We start from the raw sequence: 27,678 nt of genomic DNA, 5'->3' as shown, positions 1-27,678 counted from the left end.
ACGTTGCTAGTTAAGGAGTGAGGGAGACAATGCCAGGGGAGGGAGGGTAGAGAGAAGAAGAAAACGGAAGCAAGTGGTAATAAGGGGGGCCTATCACAATGACAATGAGGAAGAGAGAGATGTGAATTGAGAAGGAAAAGCAGCAGTGGGAATGAATGAATGAGATAGTAGCAGTAAGAGAGAGCAAGAGGAAGACAGTGACAGCGAGAAGAGACAGTAATAGAAAGACAGAACGAAGGAGACTGTGGCTGGGGGACAGGAGGCAGTGACAGAGAGACACAAAGAGATAATGAGCTGCACTGAATGAATGAGTGAGAATGGACAAGTGGAAGTTGATGAGTATGAGTGACTTATGGCGGGTGTGAGTGAGTTACAGTTAGAGGAGGCTGGGATAGTGAGAGGTGAGTAGCATGTTCAAAAGGACGCGAATACACCGAGGTGATGAAAGTCATGGGACAACGATATGCATATGTACAGATGGAGGTAATATGGCATGCACCAGGTATAAAAGGGTAGTGCATTGGCGGAGCTGCCTTTTGCACTAAGATCATTCGTAAGAAAAGGAGTCCGACGTGATTATGGTCTCATTGACGGCAGAATGGTAGTTGCAGCTAGACGCATGGGGCATTCCATTTCGGATATCGTTAGGGCATTTAATATTCTGAGAAACACAGTGTCAAGACTGTGCCGAGAATACCAAATTTCAGGCACAGTGGCCGTCGACCTTTACTTAACGACCGAGAGCAGCAGTGTTTGCGTAGAATTGTCAGTGCTAACCAACAAGCAACACTCCGTGAGATAACTGTAGAAACCAACGTAGAACGTACGACGAACGTATCCATTACGACAGTGCTGCAAAATTTGGCGTTAATGGGCTATGGCAGAAGACGACCGACGTGAATGTCTTTGTTAACAGCACGACACAGCCTGCAGCGCCTCTCCTAGGCTCGTGACGATCCCGCTGGACCATAGACGCCTGGAAAACCTTCGCCTAATCAAGTAAGTTCTGATTTCAGTCGGTAAGAGCTGATGGTAATGTTCGAGTGTGGCACAGACCCCAAGAAGTCATGGACTCAAGTTGGCAACAAGGCATTGTGCAGTCTGGTGGTGGGTCCATAGTGGCGTGAGTTGTGTTTTCATGGAATAGACTGGGTCCTCTGGTCCAACTGAACCGATCATTGACCGGAAATGGTTATGTTCGCCTACTTGGAGACCATCTGCAGCCATTCATGGACTTCGTGTTCCAACACACAGATGGAATTTTCATGATGACAATGCGTCCTGTCACAAAGCCACAGTTGTTCGCGATTGGTTTCGAGAACATTCTGGACAAATCGCTGATTTATGGGACATAATAGAGAGATCAGTTCATGCACGAAATCCTGTACCGGCAACGCTTTGGCAATTGTGGATGGCTATAGAGGCAGAATGGTTCAGTATTTCTTCAGGGGACCTCCAGCTACTTGTTGAGTCCATGCCACGTCGAGATACTGCACTACACCGGGCTGAAAGAGGTCTGACACGACATTAGGAGGTGTCCCATTAATCTGGTCATCTCAGTGCATGTTCGCATGCCAGAATTTTTAAAGATGCTGAGGAAGATAACATGAGGTAGTTGCAGTCCCACTTTTAAGTCAGAGTCTTTTAAGCAGGAGCTTATTCGCCTTTTTCCTGCTCCAATATGAGAAATTTTTCGCTGGTATGAGTAGGAAAGAATAAGGACAGAAGATAATGAAAATAGAGAGAGAAGAACAACATACGAGGTGTGATAAAAAAGGAACGGCAATTTTTTTAAATTTGCGGGCTTTAAACATCCGATTGTCTAATTTTTTCTTGTTGGTACACATGTTCCTGATGTATCTTTGCATTTTTAGCTCTTTTCAATATTTTGTTTATTGTCGACAGTCGAAAAGCTTGTACGTGTTTTAGATTGCTCGGCGAAATTTTACTTTCGAAAAAAAAATGGGTCACAGTAGATTCGTCAAATGCCAAAGTCAACATTTCGAATGCAGTGCTGGACTTTATTGCAATTTTCAAGCAAAATTTAATGCGAATTCTTTGACCCATCTTTTTCGAAAGTAAAAATTCGCCGAGCACTCGAAAACACGTACAAGTTTTTCGACTGTCAACAATGAACAAAACATTGAAAAGAGCTAAAAATGTAAACATACATCAGGAACATGTGTACCAACAAGATAAAAATGAGACATTCGTATGTTTGAAGCCAGCAAAACAAAAAAAAGTTGCCGTTAATTTCTGGTCACACCACTTATATTGTTCTCTCTTTGTTTTCATTATCTTCTGTCCTCACTCTTTCCTATTCATACCGAGCCAAGACAAGAGTTTGTGAGTGGTATAAACTTTTCAAACTGGTTCGAGAAGACATGACCACCCCGGACGCCATAGTACATCAATTACTGACGATAATGTGAAGAATTAAACAAAATGGTTTTGGAAAATCGCCGAATCACCTTCATACAGGTTGCTGATGATGTCAGCATATCCTCTGGCTCATGCTAAGCATATTTTTCGGATGAATTGGGTATGAAACGTGTGGGAGCAGTGTTTGTTCCAAGACTGTTGAATTGCTAACAAAAATGGTGTAGCGCAGATATCGCTCAGGAACTGCTGAATAAAGTCGACAACGATCCAGAACTTCTAAAGAAGGCTATAACAGGTGATGAAACCAAGGCCGAATCGTCCCAATCGAAGCTGCACGAAGAGACAAGACAGAAAAAAAATTGACAAGTTCCATCACATGTGAAGGTTCTTCTCACTGTTTCCTTCGATTATAATGGAGTAGTGCACCCCGAATTCCTGCCTTGTGGTCGTACAGTGCATAAGGAACACTGCCTGGAAGCTATGCGCCGCTTACCAATAGCAATCAGAAGAAAACCACCAGAATTTTGGCAAAGCCAATTGTGGAAATTGCAACAAGGTAACGCACCCACTTACACCTCAATGCTTGTTCGTGATATTTTGGCAAAAAACGAAATCGTTATGGTGCCTCATTCGTCGGACATGGACCGCTTCGACTTCTTTCTGTCCCCGAGGATGAAGAGAACCACGAAACGACGTCGTTTTGCGACCAGTGATTAGATAAAAACAGAATAAAATGGTTCAAATGGCTCTAAGCACTATGGGACTTAACATCTGAGGTTATCAGTCCCCTAGACTTAGAAACTACTTAAACCTAACTAACCTAAGGACATCACACACATCCACACCCGAAGCAGGATTCGAACTTGCGACCGTAGCAGCAGCGCGGTTCCGGACTGAAGCGCCTAGAACCGCTCGTCCACAGCGGCCGGCAAACAGAATCGCTGAAGGATCTGAAAGCCATAACGAAAAGTGAGCTCTAGAAGTGCTTCCAAGATTGGAAAAAGCGCTGGCAGAAGTGACTGAAGGGGACAAGTTGATACTGATGAGGAACTTGAAACGTCCCCTTCGAAAAATTAATGAATTACTGTGCTGATAAATTTCTTACATTATTTGATTTTTTTAAACAGCTGAGCAGAACTGAACGTACTCAAACATTTCGCTCTTTACCTATTCTGATCAGCCGGCCGAAGTGGCCGCGCGGTTCTGGCGCTGCAGTCTGGAACCCCGAGATCGCTACGGTCGCAGGTTCGAATCCTGCCTCGGGCATGGATGTGTGTGATGTCCTTAGGTTAGTTAGGTTTAACTAGTTCTAAGTTCTAGGGGGACTAATGACCTCAGCAGTTGAGTCCCATAGTGCTCAGAGCCATTTGAACCATTTTTGAACCTATTCTGATCAACAGTAAACTGACACACAATATTTTTAGCGCAACGCAGTCTGACTTTCAATAATCCCTACCAGAGAATGGGCCTGACTAAATTAACCTATACGTTTCACAAATCACTTACCTCCCAAAAATCTTCGTTACTCGAACTACTGCAATACAGCGAGCGCCACTACTGCCAGCTAAACAAAAGATTCAAACTACTGAAGACACTAACTACTGATAGGCATAGTTAGCAAAAGAAAGATTTTGATAGAGAACAAACAATGTATTTACCCTAATAGTGTTCAAAAGTCATTATATATATATATATCGTCCGCTCTCAAAATTCCGCCATCTCTCTCCCCACATCCACCACTGCTGGCGGCTCACCTCCAACTGCGCAACGCTACGCCCTGTTAACAGCCAACTGCCCAACACTACAATAGCGACTATTACAACAATGCCACCCAGCCACAGACTGCACACAGCACAGCCAGTGAGTTTCATACAGTGCGCTACGTGGCGTTACCAATAAAAAAACCTAAACAGCCTACTTACAAACGAAAGAATCTTTAAGAAAAGCAAAAATTTCCGTTACTTTTTCATCACATCTCGTAGAGCGAAGTGTGCCTGGTGTATGACGGAGCCGGCCGGGGTGGCCGAGCGGTTCTAGCCGCTATGGTCGCAGGTTCGAATGCTGCCTCCGGCATGGATATGTGTGATGTCCTTAGGTTGGTTAGGTTTAAGTAGTTCTAAGTTCTAGGGAACTGATGACCTCAGAAGTTAAGACGCATAGTGCTCAGAGCCATTTGAACCATTTTTTGTGTGATGGAGAGGGATAAAAGAGGAGCTAGAATGAAGCCGTGTGGTACTGACACCTGCCGTGGCGGGCTGCCTCGCCCGCGTCCTGCGACGGCGGCGGCGACGGCTGGGGAGACGGCGGCTGCGCTTCCGCTGGCCAGAGCAGCAGCAGAGGCAGCAGGCAAGCGCAGAGGCGGGCTGGGCGAAGCATCGTGAGCTACTGTGCGCCCGCGCGCTGCGACGCCGGTATATAAGGCCCGGCAGCGATAAGGCGGCCCGCTGTCAGCGACACCTTGCGACATCCGCGGTGCCTGGAGCCCGCCAGCTGCCGCCGCCGCCGCCGCCGCCGGGGGACAGGTCGCGCCTCCCTGGTGGCTCATTTCCACTGTACGGAAGATGAAGCGACTGGTGCCTCGGGATTTCGGAAGGAAGCGATCGACTAGGAGTGGGAAAGAGCCCGTATGAGCGTATTCTGAAGGTACTTCCCTTAGAGTATACACTGATCGGCCAGAACATTATGACCATCGATCTACTATCGATATGGTACCATCCAGGAGATAGCAGCGTCACCTGACGAGGAATGACTGCTGGACACACGCAATGTGCGTGTAGTAGCCGGCCGGTGTGACCGAGCGGTTCTAGGCGCTTCAGTCTGGAACCGCGAGACCACTACAGCCGCAGGTTCGAATCCTGCCTCGGGCATGGATGTGTGTATTATCCTTACTTAGGTTGAAGTAGTTCTAAGTTCTAGTGGACTGATGACCTCAGCTGTTAAGTCCCTTAGTGCTCAGAGCCATTTGAACCATTTGCGTGTAGTATCAGTGCGCGGGCTCTCCCACTGCAGAATGAGGAAGACGCGCGATCTATCTGAGATTGGCCGAGGGCAGATTTTGAGGCTCGGGGGCTCGGCACGAGCATTTCGGAAACTGTGCGGGTTGTTGAGTGTTCGAGGAGTGCTGTGGTGAACGTCTTCAACACGTGGCGAAACCAATGTGAAACCACGTTTGCCGGTCGCGGTGGTCGAGCAGTTCTAGGCGCTCCAGTTTGGAACCGCGTGGCTGCTACGGTTGCAGGTTCGAATCCTGCCTCGGGCATGGATGTGTGTGATGTCCTCAGGTTAGTTAGGTTTAAGTAGATCTAAGTTCTAGGGGACTGATGACCTCAGATGTTAAGTCGCATAGTGCTCAGAACCATTTGACCCATTCAAACCACGTTCAGATATCGTGAGATCGGGCGGCAACCCCTCAATACAGATGTCGGACGTCATAGGGAGGGCAGACTGGTAAAATAGGACAAGCGAAGAACTGTGGCAAAATGAACATCAGACTTAAATGTTGGGATAAGTACAACTGTGTGCACCGAACACTTCTGACGATGGGCCTCCGCAGCCAACGGCCCATACATGTTCCAATGTCAACACCACGGCATCGGCAACTACGACTGAAATCGGCACGTGACCATCGGGGTTGGGTTGATTTGGGGGGGAAGAGACCAAACAGAGAGATCATCGGTCTCATCGGAGTAGGGAAGAATGGGAAAGGAAGTCGGCAGTGCCCTATCAAAGGAACCATCCCGGCATTTGGCTGAAGCGATTTATGGAAACCACGGAAAACCTAAATCAGGGTGACCGGACGCGGGAATGAACCGTCTTCCTCCCGGACGCCAGTCCAGTATGCTAACCACTGCGCCACCTCGCTCGGTAAATAATTCGTCCGATTACAGTTTTTGGAAATTTGTGGTAAGGACTTATGGGACCAAACTGCTGAGTTATTCGGTCCCTAGGCTTACATACTACTTAATCTAACTTAAACTAGCTGAGGCTAAGGACGACACACACACCTATGCCCGAGGGAGGAGTCGAACCTCCGATGTGGAGAGCCGCGCGAACCGTGACATGGCGCCCTATCCTTCGCGGCTGACCATCGGCACTGGACGTTGGCACAGTGACAGAGCATTGCGTGATCTGATGAATCTTGATACCTTCTCCTTCATGTCGATAGAAGGGCACGAATCCGTCGTCTTCCAGGGGAACACCTCCTCAACACCTGTACTGCAGGACGGAGACAAACTGGCGGAGGCTCCATTGCGCTCTGGGGAACATTCACGTGGGCATCCATGGGTCTAGTGGAGCTCGTGTATGGCACCATGACGGCCAACGACTATCGCACACTTGTTGCACACCAAGTAAACCCCTACATGAAGATCATGTTTACCAATAGCAGTGGCATTTTCAACAAGATAATGCGCCATGTGACAAGGCCAGGGGTGCGATGGAGTGGTTTGACGAACGCAGTGGTGAGTTCCAACTGAAGTGCTGGCTCCCAGCTCGCCAGATCTGAGCCCGATCTAACACACCTGGGACATGATTGAACGTGGCGTCAGAGCTCATCGCCCCCCTCCCCGGAATTTACGGCAATTAGGGACTTATGTGAGCAGATGTGGTGCCGGTTACCTCCAGCGACCTACCAAAGCCTCGTCGCTTCCATATCATGACGCGTCGCCGCTGTTACCTGTGCCAAATACCGGCTATTAGGTAGGTGGTTATAACGGTCTGGTTGATCAGTGTAAATGTCTATGGAGTAAGCAGACGTACGCACAGTACGGGAATTCTCTTCGCAACATTCTCCGAAGCTAAACTCACGTGATTTTGGGATGGTGATAATGGCGATCTAACCCCATAGGAGGCCTGGGCCATCACGACCATTGCTGGGTGTTCTGCCGTTCCAGGCGAGAACTGAAAAATGACATCACCTTTTTTTTTACTACCTTCAGTCTCCCCGATATCCACCACCCCTTTCCTCCACTATCACCAGCAACGTACAATGGCACAACAAAGCAAATCTCCTATTATACTTTTAATCACTAAACTGAGGTGACCTGACGTCCTCAGAGAGAGTCTTCAGTTTTCGTGCTTTGTCCTCAGTTCCTATAAAACCGATTGAGGACAACAAATGTCCTCAGTTTCTTATTTTTTGTCCTCATATTTTGAAATTTTCCCAAAATAACTGGAATAGGAAGAACGTGCTGAACATTTTCAAAGAGAACTAAACAGAACATACCAGTGCCGTCATATTTAGCATAAATTGCTTATTTTATTTAATTGCAAGAACGTTTCTTTCTGTTTCGTGCTCAGTAGCGGCTTCTTTAGTTTTGAGGTAGGTAGAAGCAATGTTTACTTTCGTCGAACTAAGTGAAGATTTGTTATGTAACTGTTCTGTATGCTATTGAAAACAACGTGGTGTTTTACTTTTTCCCCTGTTTCATTTAGTTTCCCTCATTTGCTCAATTTTTTCGTTGTTTGATGTGAAAGAAATTTTTCTGCCCTTTACCATCCCTTAAAATTTGGTCCTAGGCTGCCACCTAGTCATGCCTAATGGTAGAAACGGTTCTGGGGCCCTATTCGGTATCGTTCATTCCGATCGGAACGGTAGGTTAGCCTCGGTAGTGACGTCATTTTCGGTTCTTTATTCGAAGTTGCTATTCTGTAAGCTTCTCAGACCAATTATCAATCGATCCTGCTGCCGATTTTCCTACAGGTGTACCGAGAGTTGGCTATGTTTCGGATGGCCACTCATTCAAATCGGTGTGATTTCTTTACATCTAGAATTTGTTATTTTAGAATTATTGAGTGGTTTTAGTTTCAGATTTAGTGATTATTTTTACTGAAGAATCACCAGAACGTATCTGAGTGGAAAGTGAGTTCACAATAGACTGTATTCCTTTGTCAGAAATGTGGTTTGTATTGTTGTTACTGTGAATGATTATAACATCAAAAAACAGTTTTGGCCAATATTCTGACAAAATACCTGTTATTCTTATGTAATTAACAGTTTAAAAATCATTAAATTTCAAAATATCGGCTCTGCTTACGTATATCACGTGAGTGTTAGCCGAAATTTAAGAAAAAAAATACTGTACCAAAAGTGGTAGGTTCGCATACTGCTGGGTAAGAAAATATTATTTTCCTCTTCGTGTCTGTTACACGTTCTGAGACTTCGCTAGTCGTAAAAGTTAAGTATTTTTCTGAAACATTCGTTGTTATTTATACGCAAGAGCGCACTTTCTCAAAAATGGGTGTCTTCGATTTCGTGACTTCCATATGTTTAAGAAATGAAAGATGAAATTGCATGTGTGAATGAACTAACAGTGACTTTTATATTTTTTCTGGTCACAAATAATTCACTATTTTTTCTGGATATGTCGCGATTGTTGGGTGCGTGGTCAGAGAGGAATCTAAGAGCACAACGTAAATTAATGCAAATGAAACTAGCAGCAATCATCTTTATACTCCTGCTTGTCACAAGTAATTATCTGCGATCGAATCCTTAACAATAGTAGACAGAGATGAAAGATCCATGCCATAATATTTTTAGATTATACCACCATATACGAAACATTTTGATTCGTCAGATGCATGTTGTAAACTACGACGAACTACAATAGCTGCACTCGCCACACGCTCTCGAATAGATGTTTTTTAATTTTGTTTTTAAGAACCAAATCGCTGATGTATCATGTAGGGAAGTAGCTTACTCTATCAACTGGACCTCTAGGAGCGACATACAACCACATTCTATGCATCCTCTTAATCTCTGACACTCTCTTAAACAATTTTTCGGGTTCATGAAGGTATGTTCCCTCAATGCAACTAGCTGAAGGCTATTTGTTTATTGCCATGTACATTTGGCTTCTTTTATTTGTGAAGCATTTTCACAAACAAAAGAAGCGAAACGCGTAGCCAGCCGGAGTGGCCGAGCGGTTAAAGGCGCTACAGTCTGGAACCGCACGACCGCCACGGTCGCAGGTTCGAATCCTGCCTCGGGCATGGATGTGTGTGATGTCCTTAGGTTAGTTAGGTTTAAGTAGTTCTAAGTTCTAGGGAACTTATGACCACAGCAGTTGAGTCCCATAGTGCTCAGAGCCATTTGAACCATTTGAATCGAAACGCGTATGGCAGTAAACAAACTGCCTTCAATTAGTTGCATGGACGGAATGTGCCTTCATGAAGCCGTGCGGGATTAGCCGAGCGCTCTAAGGCGCTGCAGTCATGGACTGTGCGGCTGGTCCCGGCGGAGGTTCGAGTCCTCTCTCGGGCATGGGTGTGTGTGTTTGTCCTTAGGATAATTTAGGTTAGGTAGTGTGTAAGCTTAGGGACTGATGACCTTAGCAGTTAAGTCCCATAAGATTTCACACACACCTTCATGAATTTTGAAGCAACTAAGAAACGACGTAACACAGAAAAAATGACGAATATTTTGGGTGTTTTTATAGATGCGTTTGTACAATGTGGTACTACAGCCCATTCCTAATTCGTATTCCGAAACGTAAAATCCAAAACAAGGCGCCGATGTGAATGAGAGTAAAATGGCATAATCTGACATTTATGACAGTTTCCATAACATTGTCAAATATCCTGTCGTTATTATGCATGCACAGAGGCACATGGTCAGCGAAATTTGAACAGTATTATGTACTCTAAACACGCTTTTCGGTTCTGTGAGGAATAGCGTGCCTGTGTCAGCTGCTAACTGCTTCTGGTTCGTGCTGCTTCATGCACTGCAGTGCGCGTGTGTGGATCTGCTGCAGATTGTTTTTGATTGGTTGTCGCGAGGAGAACTGACAACAGTGTCTCGGTTCGCTTGAACTGTTCGGCATCGCTTCCGAAATGCTTACAGTATGACGTCGGGACTCTCCGAAAACAACGCCGATCGGTGGGCTTACCTACCGATCGGATGGGCAGAGCGGCCGAAAGATACAGAATAGGGCCCCTAAGGGCGGCGGAACTAAATGAGGCTCCCTTCTGCTAAGTATTTGTAGCGTACATTTTGTAAATAAAATGAATAATGTAGAAGTATCACGTGATAAAAATTCATATGTTTATAATTCGTGGACTCAGTGCTCTAGAGTTGAAATATGCATACTTGAAGATACAGGTGAGAAACATAGAATACGAATCAGCATAGCATGGCGACAGTCAGGTAGAGTGCAAAGAAATAATAATGAATAGAATTAGAGAATTACTTTCTATTTTATATGTCTGGAATCAAAGCTTGTACAATGTAAAGTTAGTTTCGTAACCAAGGTGGCAGCAACTATTGCTATTATTGTAGCACATGTTTTCGTGCCTTTATTTTACTGAAATTCGCGATAACATCGCTGAAATCCATTTCATTTGAAACTTTTCTTTTAGTCGATAAAACGGGCAGATCGGCTAGTCGTTCTTGATTCATCATATAGCGAACATAATTTTTATTAGTTTCAGTTTAGAAAAACTTCTCTCGCCTGATGTGACTGAAACACAAATGGTCCTAACGTGCGGCTGCCCGGAGATGGACAGTTTCTGCCAACGTGCAGAGACTGGAGCTCTTGCAATGACCAGCCCGACTGCAAGTTATGTGTTACCAAACACAATAATTTCATATACCCGAAGATTTGATTTCAAAATCCCGAAATCGGTCGTGGTTTCAGTGAATATTAGTACAGCTGAAGCGTATCTCTCTAAATTAATTCTCATACCTCTCAGTTGTGCATGTCCTACGTACCAAATGTTGTGTAATATATATTGGATGAAAGTAGACAGTGGCTGTGGTATAGAAAGAGCGAAGGAGGCAATGGCACTGTGACAGAAAGAGACAAACGTAGTGGCAGTGGAGCACAGTTGACAGAGACAGAAGAGTGAAGGGGGCACAGTGCCAATGGGAGAGGAATAAAGAGAAGGAGGAAGAAGAAGTGGGTGAGAGCCAGTGATAATGAGAGACAGAATGTATGACAATGACATCGACAAAGAGACAGATAGTGACAGTGAGAGTGGCAGTGGAAAGGAATGAATGAGATAGTAGCAGAAAGAGGGAGCAATAGGGAGACACAGTGAGAGGAGACAGTATTAGCAGGACAGAACGAAGGAGACTGTGGCTGTGGGACAGGGACAGTGACTCTTAGACAGACACAAAGAGATAATAATTTGGAAATTAGAAATTTGTGGTAAGGTCTTATGGGACCAAACTGCAGAGGTCATCGGTCCCTAAGCCTACACACTACTTAATCTAACTTAAACTAATTGACACTATGGACAACACACACACACCTATGCCCGAGGGAGGACTCGAACCTCCGATGGGGGCAGAGAGATAATAATGGTTTTGGCTGATTGAGTGAGTGAGAATGGACAAGTGGGAATGGATGAGTATGAGCAACTTTCAGCGATGGACTAGAAGGTATGGCCGAGTTATGGTTAAGGAAGCTTCCGGGAGTGAGAGTGAGTTTCATGTTAAAGAGAGCACAAGTATGTTCGCATGCCAAAATATTTGGGAAAGTTCTGAAAGGTGCTGAGGAAGGTATAATGAGGCAGCTGGAACCCCACTTTTCAGTCAGAGTCTTTTAAATAGAAGGCTATTCGTCTTTCTGTGAAACTATTGGAGCAATTTTTCCACTGCTTGCGTTATAGCGAACTGTCTGTGTGATCTCTCCGAGGCCCACGAGAAAGACACGCGTACTTCACGAAGGTAGTCCTGAACTCGCTCGCTCTCTCAGCTCAGCAGACAAAATGCGTTTCTAAGTCCGTTAACTCGCAGCTGGGCGCGTAAGTACAAACGAGAGTTGCATCTTCCACTGGAATCTGCTGTTACGAAGCCTTACTGATTAACAATACTACAGAAAAATTTAATTTAAGATCAATACTCGATACAACGCTCCCATGAACCATAGACTTTGCCGTTGGTGGGGAGGCTTGCGTGCCTCAGCGATACAGATAGCCGTACCGTAGGTGCAACCACAACGGAGGGGTATCTGTTGCCAGACAAACGTGAGGTTCCTGAAGAGGGGCAGCAGCCTTTTCAGTAGTTGCAGGGGCAACAGTCTGGATGATTGACTGATCTGGCCTTGTAACATTAACCAAAACGGCCTTGCTGTGCTGGTACTGCGAACGGCTGAAAGCAAGGGGAAACTACGGCCGTAATTTTTCCCGAGGACATGCAGCTCTACTGTAGAGAGCTGCATCAAACCAGTCTCAGGACTGAAGACCACCACCACAACAACAACAACAACAACTCGACATAAATGGTATAACGGTTTGTTTATAGCATTTATTCTCTTCCACTTATCAGTACTCATTACATGCTGGAAGTGGTGCCTTATGTAACTGATAATTTTATCATGATTTAATTTCACTGGACGCCAGTTCAGTCGTAACAAATTATAAGTAGGCCCATGGACTTCCCATCATTAACACTAATAACAGTAAGATTCCATAAGAGCGGATTACAGTAGAAGATTCAGCTTTCGTTTGTACGGACACGGCTAATTACGAGTTAACAGGTGTAGAAACGTAGTTTGTCTGCTGATTTGAGCGAGCGAGCGAGCGCTGGACTACCTTCGGGGGGTACGCGTCGCGTACTGTCTTTCTCGTGGGCCTCGAATCTCTCGGTGTGACGCTTCCACGTCCGTCGTGCCGACCATTCGACTTCTCTCGAAGCCCGAAAGATGGCGATAAGCTGGACGTAAACGTCTGGGCATACCGCACTGCAATGTTCACGTGAAAAGTATCACTAACGTTAGACACCCGCAATATCTATCATGCAGTCACAGCATTCATTATTTTTCCTAACTGAAAATAAACTTGCATAAGGATGAAATTTTATTCAGCGTGTGCCACAAGCCTGCAAATACTGGAGTATCAGTTCTGTAACTTTGGGTGCAGCATTAGAGACAGAATTTAAATGAGCTCTGGAAGCCTTGAGATTAAATAAAGCAGAACGGATAGATAACGTTCCATCGGAATCTCCAAATCAATGGGGCTAGTGGCAACCATAGAATTATCCAAGTTGTTGTGCAGAATCCATGAGACTGTTGACGTACCTTCAGACTTTCCGAAAAATATCGTCCACGCAATTCCGGACGAAGCAAAGGCAAATAAGTGCGAGAACTAGCGCGCATTCATCTCAAAAACTCATGCAGACAAGCTGCTGACATGAAGGATACACGGAAGAATGGAAAAGAAAACTGAGGATCAGTTATATGACGATAAATTTTGCTTTAGGAAAGGTAAAGGCACAGAGAGGCAGTTCTGACGCGCTTGATAATGGAGGCAAGGCTGAAGAAAACTCAGGACATGCTAATAAGATTTTTCGATCTACGAAAAATATTCGACGATGTAAAATGATGCAAAATGTTCGAAACATGGAAAAAATAGGGCTAATATACAATATGTACGAGGGAATAAGAAGACTGGAAGACTAAAAACGAAGCGTTCTGATTACAAAGGGGGTAAGATATTTGTCTCGCTCGAACTAGTCAATCTATACATCTACATCTACATCTACATCCATACTCCGCAAGCCACCTGACGGTGTGTGGCGGAGGGTACCTTCAGTACCTCTATCGGTTCTCCCTTCTATTCCAGTCTCGTATTGTTCGTGGAAAGAAGGATTGTCGGTATGCCTCTGTGTGGGCTCTAATCTCTCTGATTTTATCCTCATGGTCTCTTCGCGAGATATACGTAGGAGGGAGCAATATACTGCTTGACTCTTCGGTGAAGGTATGTTCTCGAAACTTTGACAAAAGCCCGTACCGAGCTACTGAGCGTCTCTCCTGCAGAGTCTTCCACTGGAGTTTATCTATCATCTCCGTAACGCTTTCGCGATTACTAAATGATCCTGTAACGAAGCGCGCTGCTCTCCGTTGGATCTTCTCTATGTCTTGTATCAACCCTATCTGGTACGGATCCCACACTGCTGAGCAGTATTCAAGCAGTGGGCGAACAAGCGTACTGTAACCTACTTCCTTTGTTTTCGGATTGCATTTCCTTAGGATTCTTCCAATGAATCTCAGTCTGGCATCTGCTTTACCGACAATCAACATTATATGATCATTCCATTTTAAATCACTCCTAATGCGTACTCCCAGATAATTTATGGTATTAACTGCTTCCAGTTGCTGACCTGCTATTTTGTAGCTAAATGATAAAGGATCTATCTTTCTGTGTATTCGCAGCACATCGAAGAAGGAATGACGGATATAAAAGGAATGTTCAAGAGTGGGATGAAAATTTAAGGTGAAAGGATAGCAATGATAAGATCGCTAATGACATTGCTGTCCTCACAAAAAATGAAGAAGAATTACAGGATCTGTTGACTGGAATGAAAAGTCTAAATACAGGCTAAGGTCTGAAGGTAAACTGGAAAAATACTGAAGTAATGAGAAGTAGCAGAAATGCGAACAGCGATAAACTTAACATCGGAACTGTTAGTCACGAAGTAGCCAAAATTAACGAATTCTGCCTTTGAAGCAAATTAACTAATGACGGACGGAGCAAGGTGGACATAAAAAGCAGACTAGCACAGGCAAGAAGGACAGTCCCGGTCAAGAGAAGTCTACTAGTATCAAACATAGGCTTCAGTTTGAGGAAGAAATTTCTGAGAATATACGTTTGGAGCACAGCATTGTATGGAGCAAAACATGGACTGTGGGAAGATCGGAATATAAGGGAATCGAGGCATTTAAGATGTGATGCTACGGAAGAATATCAAATGTTAATTGGACCGATAAGATAGGGAATGAGATTGGTCTCCACGGAATCGACCAAGAAGGGAACACATGGAAAACACTGTCAAGAGGAAGGGACAGGGTGATATGACATCTGTTAAGGCATCAGGCAATAACCTCCATTGTACTAGACGGAACTGTAGAGGGTAAAAAGTGTAACGGAAGATAGAGATTCGAATACATCCAACACATAATTGAGGAAGTAAGTTGCAAGCGCTACTCTGAGGTGGAGAGCTAGGCGCAGGAGAGGAATTCGTGGCGGGTCTCTTCAAACCAGTCAAAAGACTGGTAAAAAAAAAAGAACTTTGGTCCATGTTTTCATGGTGTAACAATTCCCTCTTCGTCAGTGTATGCTCAGAACAAGAATTCTTATCGCAACTTCCACAAGTGATTCAATTCATAGCTTCTACCTTGAATTAGTGAATCGAAGTGAGAGACTGTATTTATGTAACCACTAGGCATAGTAAAACTATCAAAAGAACCTGCTGTAGCGATCCTGTATATGCCCATGTGGAGAATTAAGCAAGTGGTCTGTGTTTCAGAGTGTGTTTTCTTGGAGATAAGCTGCAGGAACACCTGTTGAGGCCCCTCGCTTGTTAGTGGATACACCTACACGACATCCATTCGTTGTTATCTGAGCAGTTAGCCAGCGTACTGAGATGAAGGAAGCCATACCGCCTACATGAGTTATTACCGCCTACATGAGTTATTACCGCTCCGTTCCTTGAAAACGTACGGAATATTACAAAGGAAATAATCATAAAGTATAGTGTTATATCCCACAGACCTGACTTTACAACGATTCTGCTGCCGCCAAGTTACATTTCGAGTAAGGACCATGAAGATGAGATATGAGACGTTAGGGCTCTTAGGAAGGCGTAGAGACAGTCGTTTCTCTCTCTCTCTGTTTGCTAGTGGAACAATAAAGGAAATGACTTGTAGCGACGCAACGTACCCGCCGCCACGCACCAAAAGTGGCCCGCAGAGTATGTAGAGATAGACCTCAGATAGAGTAGGAATCTTCCGAAAGTGAAAACTAAATTAAAATATGTCCCATTAGCTACTCCTTTCTAAAATACTTGTTGTACATCTACATGTTAAGTCCTCAAACAATCTTACGGTGTGTGGCGAAGGGTACTTTGTGTACCAGTTTTTCGTCGCCATTTCCCTACTCCTGTCGCGAATGGTTCGCGGGAAGAACGATTGCTGGTGAGCTGTGTGGGCCTGAAGCTCTTTATTTTGACCTTCATGGTCTGTTCGTGAGATATACGTAGGAATAAGCAATCAATAAATTTGTTGTCTTTTCTAGAAACACACTCTCTTGGAATTTTAACAGTAAACCACACAGTGATGCAGAACGCTTCTACATCTATTTCTAAATCATACTCCTTAAGCCACCTAATGGTGTGTGGCGGAGGGTACTTTCGGTATCACTATCTGATCCCTCCAACTCTGTTCCACTCGCGAATGGTGCCTGGGAAGAATGATTGTCGGTAAGCCACTGTATTGGCTCTAATTTCACGAATTTTCATCTCGTGGTAAATACGCGAGATGTATGTGGGGTGAATTAATATGTTGTCAGACTCCTCCTGAAAAGTGCTGTCCCGAAATTTCAATAGTAAATCTCTCCGTGACGCACAACCTCTCTCTTGTAACGTCTGCCAGTGGAATTCGTTTAGCATCTCTGTTACGCTCTTTCGCCAGTTAACCGATCCCGTGATGAAACGCGCCGCTCTTCGTTGGATCTTCTCTATCTCCTTATCAATCCTAAATGATAGGGATCCCAGATAGATTAACAATACTCAAGAATCTGGCGAACAAGCGCCTTGTTTGCTACTTCTTCCGTGGATGCGTTACATTTCCTTCAGATTCTTCCGATGAATCTGAGTCTGGTGTCTGTTTCTCCCACTATCTGTTTTGTTGATCGTTATGCCTAGATATTTTACGGCAGACACTGTCTCCAGCTGTTTGTCATCAATAGCGTATTTGTACAGTAGTGGATTTCTTTTCCTATGTATGCACAATATGTTACATATATTTACGTTCGGGGTCAGTTGGCAGACCCTGCACCATTCATCAATTCTGTGCAGGCCGTTCTGAAAATTCTTACTATCTTCTGGCGTTGCTACTTTGGTGTAGACAACTGCATCATCTTTGAATAGGTTTAAAGAGCATCCGGCGCTTTCTACTAGATTATATATATACACTCCTGGAAATTGAAATAAGAACACCGTGAATTCATTGTCCCAGGAAGGGGAAACTTTATTGACACATTCCTGGGGTCAGATACATCACATGATCACACTGACAGAACCACAGGCACATAGACACAGGCAACAGAGCATGCACAATGTCGGCACTAGTACAGTGTATATCCACCTTTCGCAGCAATGCAGGCTGCTATTCTCCCATGGAGACGATCGTAGAGATGCTGGATGTAGTCCTGTGGAACGGCTTGCCATGCCATTTCCACCTGGCGCCTCAGTTGGACCAGCGTTCGTGCTGGACGTGCAGACCGCGTGAGACGACGCTTCATCCCGTCCCAAACATGCTCAATGGGGGACAGATCCGGAGATCTTGCTGGCCAGGGTAGTTGACTTACACCTTCTAGAGCACGTTGGGTGGCACGGGATACATGCGGACGTGCATTGTCCTGTTGGAACAGCAAGTTCCCTTGCCGGTCTGGGAATGGTAGAACGATGGGTTCGATGACGGTTTGGATGTACCGAGCACTATTCAGTGTCCCCTCGACGATCACCAGTGGTGTACGGCCAGTGTAGGAGATCGCTCCCCACACCATGATGCCGGGTGTTGGCCCTGTGTGCCTCGGTCGTATGCAGTCCTGATTGTGGCGCTCACCTGCACGGCGCCAAACACGCATACGACCATCATTGGCACCAAGGCAGAAGCGACTCTCATCGCTGAAGACGACACGTCTCCATTCGTCCTTCCATTCACGCCTGTCGCGACACCACTGGAGGCGGGCTGCACGATGTTGCGGCGTGAGCGGAAGACGGCCTAACGGTGTGCGGGACCGTAACCCAGCTTCATGGAGACGGTTGCGAATGGTCCTCGCCGATACCCCAGGAGCAACAGTGTCCCTAATTTGCTGGGAAGTGGCGGTGCGGTCCCCTACGGCACTGCGTAGGATCCTACGGTCTTGGCGTGCATCCGTGCGTCGCTGCGGTCCAGTCCCAGGTCGACGGGCACGTGCACCTTCCGCTGACCACTGGCGACAACATCGATGTACTGTGGAGACCTCACGCCCCACGTGTTGAGCAATTCGGCGGTACGTCCACCCGGCCTCCCGCATGCCCACTATACGCCCTCGCTCAAAGTCCGTCAACTGCACATACGGTTCACGTCCACGCTGTCGCGGCATGCTACCAGTGTTAAAGACTGCGATGGAGCTCCGTATGCCACGGCAAACTGGCTGACACTGACGGCGGCGGTGCACAAATGCTGCGCAGCTAGCGCCATTCGACGGCCAACACCGCGGTTCCTGGTGTGTCCGCTGTGCCGTGCGTGTGATCATTGCTTGTACAGCCCTCTCGCAGTGTCCGGAGCAAGTATGGTGGGTCTGACACACCGGTGTCAATGTGTTCTTTTTTCCATTTCCAGGAGTGTATATCGTAAACAGCAACGGTCCTTTCACACTTCGCTGTGGTACTCCGTATATTACCTCTACATCTGTCGAATGACGTGTTCAGTTCTGTCTTCAAGAAAGTCTTAAATCCAACCGCAAGTCTGCTCCGATACTCTGTAAGCTCGTATTTTCTTCATTAAATGGTAATGTGGGACGGCGTCAAATGCCTTACTGAAATCGAGGAACACGGCATTAACCTGAGCGCCGTTTACGCTGTAGATCTCATGGAGGAACAGACCGAGATGAGTTTCACAGGATCTCTCTTTGAGGAATCGATGTTGATGTTTATAGACGAGGTGTTTATTTTATAAAAACGTCATAACACTTGAGCATAAAACATGTTCCTTAATTCTATTTGGGGAGCAAAATAACTGATGATGGTCGAAGTAGAGAGGATATAAAATGTAGACTGGCAATGGCAAGGAATGCGTTTCTGAAGAAGAGAAATTTGTTAACATCGAGTATAGATTTAAGTGTCAGGAAGTCATTTCTGAAAGTATTTGTATGGAGTGTAGTCTTGTATGGAAGTGAAACGTGGACCGTAAATAGTTTGGACAAGAAGAGAATAGAAGCTTTTGAAATGTGGTGCTACAGAAGAATGCTGAAGATTAGATGGGTAGATCACATAACTAATGAGGAAGTATTGAATAGGATTGGGGAGAAGAGAAGTTTGTGGCACAACTTGACCAGAAGGAGGGATCGGTTGGTAGGACATGTTCTGAGGCATCAAGGGATCACCAATTTAGTATTGGAGGGCAGTGTGGAGGGTAAAAATCGTAGGGGGAGACCAAGAGATGAATATACTAAGCAGATTCAGAAGGATGTAGGTTGCAGTAGGTACTGGGAGATGAAGAAGCTTGCACAGGATAGAGTAGCATGGAGAGCTGCATCAAACCAGTCTCAGGACTCAAGACCACAACAACAACAACATCAATTCTACAACAGATTAACGTCAACGATATAGATCTTTAGTTGTGTGGATCTGTCTTACAGCCTTTCTTAAAAACGGGAATGACCTGCGCTTTTTTCCAGTCGTTAGGTACCTTTCGTTGCTCAAACGATCTACGATAAACTATTGCTAGAAGGGGAGCAAGTTCTTTCGCATAATCTTTACAGAATCTTATAGGTATCTCATCTGGTCCTGACGCCTTTCCAGACTAAGTGATTGTAGCTGCTTTTCAATTATGCTATCGGTTATCTCAATATCTGCCATTACGACGTTCGTACGTCGATTAAAAGGAGGGACAGTGTTAATCTTCCGCGGTGAAACAACTTCGGAAGACCGAACTCTGTATTTCGGCCTTCTCTCTGTTATCTTCCGTTTCGGCGGCGGTGTGGTCGCCGAGGGAATGAGTACATGATCCTCTTGCAGTATCTGATAGCTGCGTTGTCTGAGCATCTCCGTGACTCATTTGCGCTTACTAAATGGACCTGTAAGAAAACACACTTCAAAGGTCTTCCATACTTCCTCCATCAACATTATCCCCTATGAAACCGAGACTGATTAGCAATATTCAAGCATTGGTCGAAAGAAGTATTTGTAGCATGGGTACGAGTCGATAATCACTAAATGGGATGTGGGAAGCCACCTAACAGGCATATAGAGGCTGGTCGGCATACCGGCCTTCATGGAAAACTTAAAACTAATAATCTTTACACATTGATTACAAACAAATGCAATGTTTTACAGGTAAACACTCTCCAACTGTTCAAATGAGTGTGAATTCCTAAGGGACCAAACTGCTGAAGTCATCGGTCTGTAGACTTACACACTACTTAAACTAACTTATGCTAAGAACAAGAGGGAGGGATCGAACCTCTGGCGGGAGGGGCCGTGCAATCCGTGACGTGGCGCCTTTAACCGCGCGGCCACTCCGCACGGCTAAGCAATCTTGATGGGTACTATAACAGACACAACTCCGTTTATTTAAATAATTTTTATTTGGTTCCAATAGTTCAGGCAGGGATGCAGACTTGTAGACAGTTAGTTAACGCTGAGGTGGCGCTTTGCCAGTTTTTTGACGTCACTTCCTGCTATTTTTCGTTGAGGAGCCATTTCCGCACGCGAAACGCAAAATAAGTTCTGCGATATTTCGGAAACGCGCCACCTTAAGTAGAAGCAATAGAAAGTGAGAACGCTCTCTACGTCACAAGCAGAAAACAAGACGCCAAACTACATTACTCGTGTTCAGTAGAAGCCCATATTCGGTGGGCTTTATGTTACAATTTAAACCCTATGAATATATGCTATTTCTAAGCACCAGCGCATGGAATGTCTCGACAATGAATCGTTATCCGTACGATTTGTTGTAACAAAATGAGAAACGTCACATTGGTGGTTGAAGAATTTTCGTATTTACTTATTTTCGCGTTATAACTCGCGTGTTGTGAGAGAAAGCCGTCTTAAGGCAACGACTCATTGAAGGAAGTTTCCTGGAAACGTGTCATTCTTACTGGTGTTTGTTGTAATTAAATATCAATAACATTTCGGCAATTGAAGCTTTTTGAGCACTGTAATGTAAGAACCGAGAAGAATTGAGGCCGATCATTAGAATTGCGCAATGGACTAGTAGTGAGTTTGCGTCCCACTGTATCCTAATTTTTTTCCAGCTTCGCGTTTTCTGGGAGGTTGTGGGAGTTTCCTATGAAATTAACGGAATTAATTTCTCTAATATTTGATGTTACGTAAATATAAGTGCGCTCTCTGACAGGGGTGAGTTTGTTCGATTTGGTAAACTTTTTTAAAGTGATGTCCTTCCTGAATGGTCACGTATCTTCAGTTTTGTCTTATTATGCGATCCAGGATGTTTAAGTTTTTATTTATGTACACCATAGACAGAATAAGACGACTAGCAGATTGTAAATGACGGAAATGTGCTTTTCAATAGAGATAACGTGGAAATTGTACCCGCGTCCACTTTCGTGAATAAACAGTGTGGTTTGGGAGCCAAATAAAACCAACATCTTCCGTTGGATAGTGCTGAGAGCGCGAAACCAGGTTAAGCAGCTCTTGGAGTCTGCCAAAGGTGCTATGTGTCGTGACGTGAGGTATCTCGTCTGCGTACACGTCAACGTTAACTGTCTCGTCCCGTGTGCCTGCGGTTTTATCCCGTATCTCCCTTGGGTAGCCATGTTGACTTGTATTTCGCTAAGCTGTGTGAGGCAGACGGTGGCCAGAAGCCCATCGTGTCGCCAGTCTCTCCACTCTTCCTCTCCCCCCCCCCCCCCCGCCCCTCCCCTCTGTCTACGTCTAAAGATATCTAGTGTTATTTCACGTGAAAGTGTGAGAAAGTTTTCGACGTTTACGAGAGTCGTGTAACTAAGACGGGACGTGGGTACCAGCTCAGTATTCACCTAGTGGGATGTGGGAAACCGTCTAAAAGCCACACCCTGGCTGACCGGCACACCGACTTTGGTCGTTACTCCGTCGGGTGGATTCGATCCGAGGTCGGTGCGCCCCTCACGTCCCAGAAGCGGTGCGCTAACGCCAGCGGCTCTCCTGAAAAGTACTTGGAGACAATGCTGACAATAATTATTGTGTGCCTATGTGTGAGGCAGCACTTGATCAAAGTCTGTTGGTGTTCTATCTAAGTCACATGCTTTTGTTACAATTTCAAAGGCATTAATGAATGGTTATTTTAATTAATGTCTTAATCAGAAGTAACAATACGAAAAGAATATTTCTCGCTGTTTGGTTTTCCAAGGGGGTTGGGACATGCAGAATAATCCATAAGTACCTCCAGCGTTTCAGAAAAAGTCTGCGCAAAACGTACCAGACACACTGAAAACAGTCATACGTCCGTGGATCAGGCATCTCTTCAAGTTTGTAATTCACACTAGAGGTTCTAAATATGGACTTCGTTTGTGACGTGGCAAGTGTCAGTTCGTAGGTCCAAGACGTTGACGCAATGTGTCCAGGAAGGCTGGAAGCTGCCCGTTTTGCGCATCTGGTAATTGGGTTACTTATCTGGAGGTGGGAACTAATTCGATGTGACAATACGGAGAAGAGAGTTAACAATGAAATTTGAGGACAGCACAATCTGTAATTGTAAGAATTCTGCTAAGCAATAGTAAGCTTTCCTTTAACAGTCGAACACTGGTACAGAACAATAATATGCAGCCAACTCAAACCTGTATGAAATGATAATTAACTCGACACCCTAGCTGCAAACAGGCGTTTTGGGGACATGTTGAAAATGTGTGCCCCGACCGGGACTCAAACCCGGGATCTCTTGCTTACATGGCAGACGCTCTATCCATCTGAGCCACCGAGGGCATAGAGGATAGTGCGCCTGCGGGGACTAATCCCTTGCACGCTCCCACTCAAACTGGTGTTCCTATCACGGGACAGATATGCCCCTTTGGTAGTCAGAGGGTTAATGCGTGTTTTCCGGAAGTACGACGCCTTTTGGTTTCATTCTTCTGTTACTCAGATCAGCTGTAAATGACGTGTTGGCATTTCAGTTTTGGTAATCTCTCCGTTTGGTTTCGTCTATCTTAAGGAGGCGGTGGTTCTGCGGTTGTGTCGAAGTGTCTTCGATAACAGAAGGTGTTGAAAGCGAAGATCAATAGCCTCTCACACAAATAACTCAGGAAGAATGCGGAGGTGGATTTCTATTGTCTGCATCACCCGCTCTTTCGTCCGTGAGTCAGGGCGGAAAGCCTCTTCTCTTGTAACGTCCCTGATAGGACCGAACGTAAGTGCAAGAGATATCTTCGTCTAATCATTTGGATTTTCGGGGTCGATAGCAGGAGCGCGCGCGCGCGCACACACACACACACACACACACACACATACATACACACACACACACACACACACACACACACACACACACACGCACATCTAAATTCATACATACACACCGCACGCAAACGCACACGCACATACAATACATACACAAACACACACAACACATCGTGTAGGAGTTAACACATAACTGCAGATTCTATGAATTCTTCCGAACCTTACATTATTTGAGGCGAAACTATAGCCATGAAGGACGCTTTTGGATAATTCAGTCGAATTCGTCGTCCTGCGACGTGGCTGAGTAGTCATTGTCCAACCAATGAGCTCTCATGCCGCAACGTCTAGTATGTCACGTCGGTGAGAGAGACATTGGAACAGCAAAAACGGTTTCGACGCCGCCACTCTAAAACACAAGAACAATGCCCAACTTAGCGGCCGTGTGTCAAGATGCAAAACTGTTGCACCGCTAGCTATTCCAGTCGCAAATAGAGGTGTTTTCACTGCTCCTCAAGATTTTTCAGACGTGTTTCGTTCTGTCGAATGTGTCTACCTCCATTGTGGAGCTGGTGACCGAGGATACTTAAAATTAAACGATATGTTATATTAGCCCAACAAGGCAGTCATCGTACATAAGCGGCACTCCTAACGGAAGAAAAAAGAAAAAAAAAGTATTGCGGGAAAATAAACCCGCCGGCCGATGTGACAGAGCGGTTCTACGCGCTTCAGTCCTGGAACTGCTCTGCTGCTATGGTCGCAGGTTCGAATCCTGCCTCGGGCATGGATGTGTGATGTCCTTAGGTTAGTTAGGTTTAAGTAGTTCTAAGTCTAGGGGACTACCAGAAATTTACTTGTACTTACATGTATGCTGCTCAGCCAGAACATTATGACCACCGACCTACTATTAATATACACTCCTGGAAATTGAAATAAGAACACCGTGAATTCATTGTCCCAGGAAGGGGAAACTTTATTGACACATTCCTGGCGTCAGATACATCACATGATCACACTGACAGAACCACAGGCACATAGACACAGGCAACAGAGCATGCACAATGTCGGCACTAGTACAGTGTATATCCACCTTTCGCAGCAATGCAGGCTGCTATTCTCCCATGGAGACGATCGTAGAGATGCTGGATGTAGTCCTGTGGAACGGCTTGCCATGCCATTTCCACCTGGCGCCTCAGTTGGACCAGCGTTCGTGCTGGGCGTGCAGACCGCGTGAGACGACGCTTCATCCAGTCCCAAACATGCTCAATGGGGGACAGATCCGGAGATCTTGCTGGCCAGGGTAGTTGACTTACACCTTCTAGAGCACGTTGGGTGGCACGGGATACATGCGGACGTGCATTGTCCTGTTGGAACAGCAAGTTCCCTTGCCGGTCTAGGAATGGTAGAACGATGGGTTCGATGACGGTTTGGATGTACCGTGCACTATTCAGTGTCCCCTCGACGATCACCAGTGGTGTACGGCCAGTGTAGGAGATCGCTCGCCACACCATGATGCCGGGTGTTGGCCCTGTGTGCCTCGGTCGTATGCAGACCTGATTGTGGCGCTCACCTGCACGGCGCCAAACACGCATACGACCATCATTGGCACCAAGGCAGAAGTGACTCTCATCGCTGAAGACGACACGTCTCCATTCCTCCCTCCATTCACGCCTGTCGCGACACCACTGGAGGCGGGCTGCACGATGTTGGGGCGTGAGCGGAAGACGGCCTAACGGTGTGCGGGACCGTAGCCCAGCTTCATGGAGACGGTTGCGAATGGTCCTCGCCGATACCCCAGGAGCAACAGTGTCCCTAATTTGCTGGGAAGTGGCGGTGCGGTCCCCTACGGCACTGCGTAGGATCCTACGGTCTTGGCGTGCATCCGTGCGTCGCTGCGGTCCGGTCCCAGGTCGACGGGCACGTGCACCTTCCGCCGACCACTGGCGACAACATCGATGTACTGTGGAGACCTCACGCCCCACGTGTTGAGCAATTCGGCGGTACGTCCACCCGGCCTCCCGCATGCCCACTATACGCCCTCGCTCGAAGTCCGTCAACTGCACATACGGTTCACGTCCACGCTGTCGCGGCATGCTACCAGTGTTAAAGACTGTGATGGAGCTCCGTATGCCACGGCAAACTGGCTGACACTGACGGCGGCGGTGCACAAATGCTGCGCAGCTAGCGCCATTCGACGGCCAACACCGCGGTTCCTGGTGTGTCCGCTGTGCCGTGCGTGTGATCATTGCTTGTACAGCCCTCTCGCAGTGTCCGGAGCAAGTATGGTGGGTCTGACACACCGGTGTCAATGTGTTCTTTTTTCCATTTCCAGGAGTGTAAATACGTACAGGCGCTAGCAGTGTCACCCGGCGAGAAATGACTGATGGTGAGACCCACGGACGGTGCACGTAGTATCAATGAGCGTACTGTCCGTGTGTAAAATGTGGAAGGCGTGCGCTCTATCTGAATTTGACTGAGGGCAGATTGTGATGGCTCGGTACGAGCTTTTCGGGAATTGTACGACTTGTCGGGTGTTTAAGGAGTGCTATGATGAGCGTCTTCAACACGTGGCGAAACCAAGGTGAAACCACGTCTAGTCGTCTAGAAGTTAGGCGGCCACTCGTCATTACAGATGTCGGTAATCATAGGCTAGGCAGACTGGTAAAACAGGACAGGCGGCGGACTGTGGCGGAGAACAAATGTATCTGAACACACAGTGCACCATACACTGCTAAAGACGGGCTCTGCAGGCGGCGATCCATGAATGTGCCATAGTTAACACCACGACATCGACAACTTTGACTGAAATGGGCACGTGACCATCGGCACTGGACGTTGACGCAGTGGCAGAGCGTAGCATGGTTTGATGAATCCCTGAGCTCCCAGTTGGTGCACATCGACAGCGCAGAAAGTTACGTATATAGCTTCTTTTCTGTGTTTACTTAGTAGATTCTTACTTAAATTGCGTGTGGGTTTCGTATAGGAGCTGTAATTTCGAGTTTTAGTTACTGTAATCGTAAATTCAGGCAGATTGTAGCGCAGTCGTTAGGCATTTGTACAGGTCAGTTCATACATTCTTGCATTATCTAGGCACGGACTCGTGTTTCAGCAACTGTGGTTCAACACCGATGGACAGGGACTTTGATTGCTGTGTTCGGATGAGGGCTGAGTTGGCATCCCTTCGCTCACAGCTGCAGGCAGCACTGACTTCGGTCGAGCAGCTTGAGGCTGTTGTGACTGGGCACCACTGTAGGGAGCAGGACTTGGGTATCACGGGGATGTCAACCTCGTCCCGTCTGTCCCCAGATTGGTCTGACGCTGTGGTTGCCCCGGATGCTGCGCGCAGTGGGGCTGAGACCTCGCCTGTGGTTGATTGGGAGGTCGTTCCAAGGCGTGGCAGGCAGCGAAAGACGTCCCCGGAGGCTGATCAGAACGCCTCCCCGGTGCGTCTGACAAACAGGTTTCAGGTACTGTCTCTGGCTGAGCCAGATGCAGCTGCCTGCCCCGTTTCAGAGGATGATTCTCAGCCTTCAAGGTCCAGGCAATCGCAGAGGGTGGGCTTATTGGTAGTTGGGAGCTCCAATGTTAGGCGCGTAATGAGGCCCCTTAGGGATATGCCGGCTAAGGAGGGGAAGAAATCCAGTGTGCACTCCGTGTGCATTCCGGGTGGAGTCATTCCTGATGTGGAAAGGGTCCTTCCGGATGTCATGAAGAGCACAGGGTGCAGCCAGCTGCAGGTGGTGGCACATGTCGGCACTAATGACGTGTGTCGCTTTGGATCTGAGGAAATTCTCTCTGGATTCCAGCGGCTATCTGATTTGGTGAAGGCTGCCGGTCTTGCTTACGAGATGAAGGCAGAGCTCACCATCTGCAGCATCGTGAGACAGAACCGACTGCGGACTTTTGGTGCAGAGCCGGGTGGAGGGTCTGAATCAGAGGCTCAGACGGTTTTACGACCGTGTTGGCTGCAGATTCCTTGACTTGCGCCATAGGGTGGTGGGGTTTCGGGTTCCGCTGAATAGGTCAGGAGTTCACTACACTCAGCTGGCGGCTACACGGGTAGCGGAGGCTGTGTGACGTAGACTGGGCGGTTTTTTAGGTTAGAAGGCCTCGGGAAAGCACGGGGTGGGCTGCAATCTCAAAGGGTGCATGGCAAATACAGGACGTGCTTGGATCAAGGAACAGTCGGAATTGTAGTTGTA

The 27,678-nt window shown here is 46.4% G+C and overlaps 1 protein-coding gene across 1 annotated transcript in view; it reads right to left on the bottom strand.

The window, feature by feature from the left end:
* The window catches only part of LOC126092309 (uncharacterized), a 95,619-nt gene extending 90,861 nt beyond the window's left edge, over nt 1-4,758 (bottom strand). Inside the window, exon 1 of the mRNA XM_049907834.1 lies at nt 4,623-4,758. Within this exon, the coding sequence (XP_049763791.1) occupies nt 4,623-4,758 (136 nt within the window). The remainder of the gene's footprint in view (nt 1-4,622) is intronic.
* Nucleotides 4,759-27,678: the final 22,920 nt, after the last annotated feature.

This window comes from Schistocerca cancellata, chromosome 7, assembly GCF_023864275.1.
Source record: "Schistocerca cancellata isolate TAMUIC-IGC-003103 chromosome 7, iqSchCanc2.1, whole genome shotgun sequence".
NCBI classification, from domain to species: Eukaryota; Metazoa; Arthropoda; class Insecta; order Orthoptera; family Acrididae; genus Schistocerca; species Schistocerca cancellata.
Note: the sequence above shows the minus strand (reverse complement) of the source record. Positions and strands in the feature narration are given on the sequence as shown.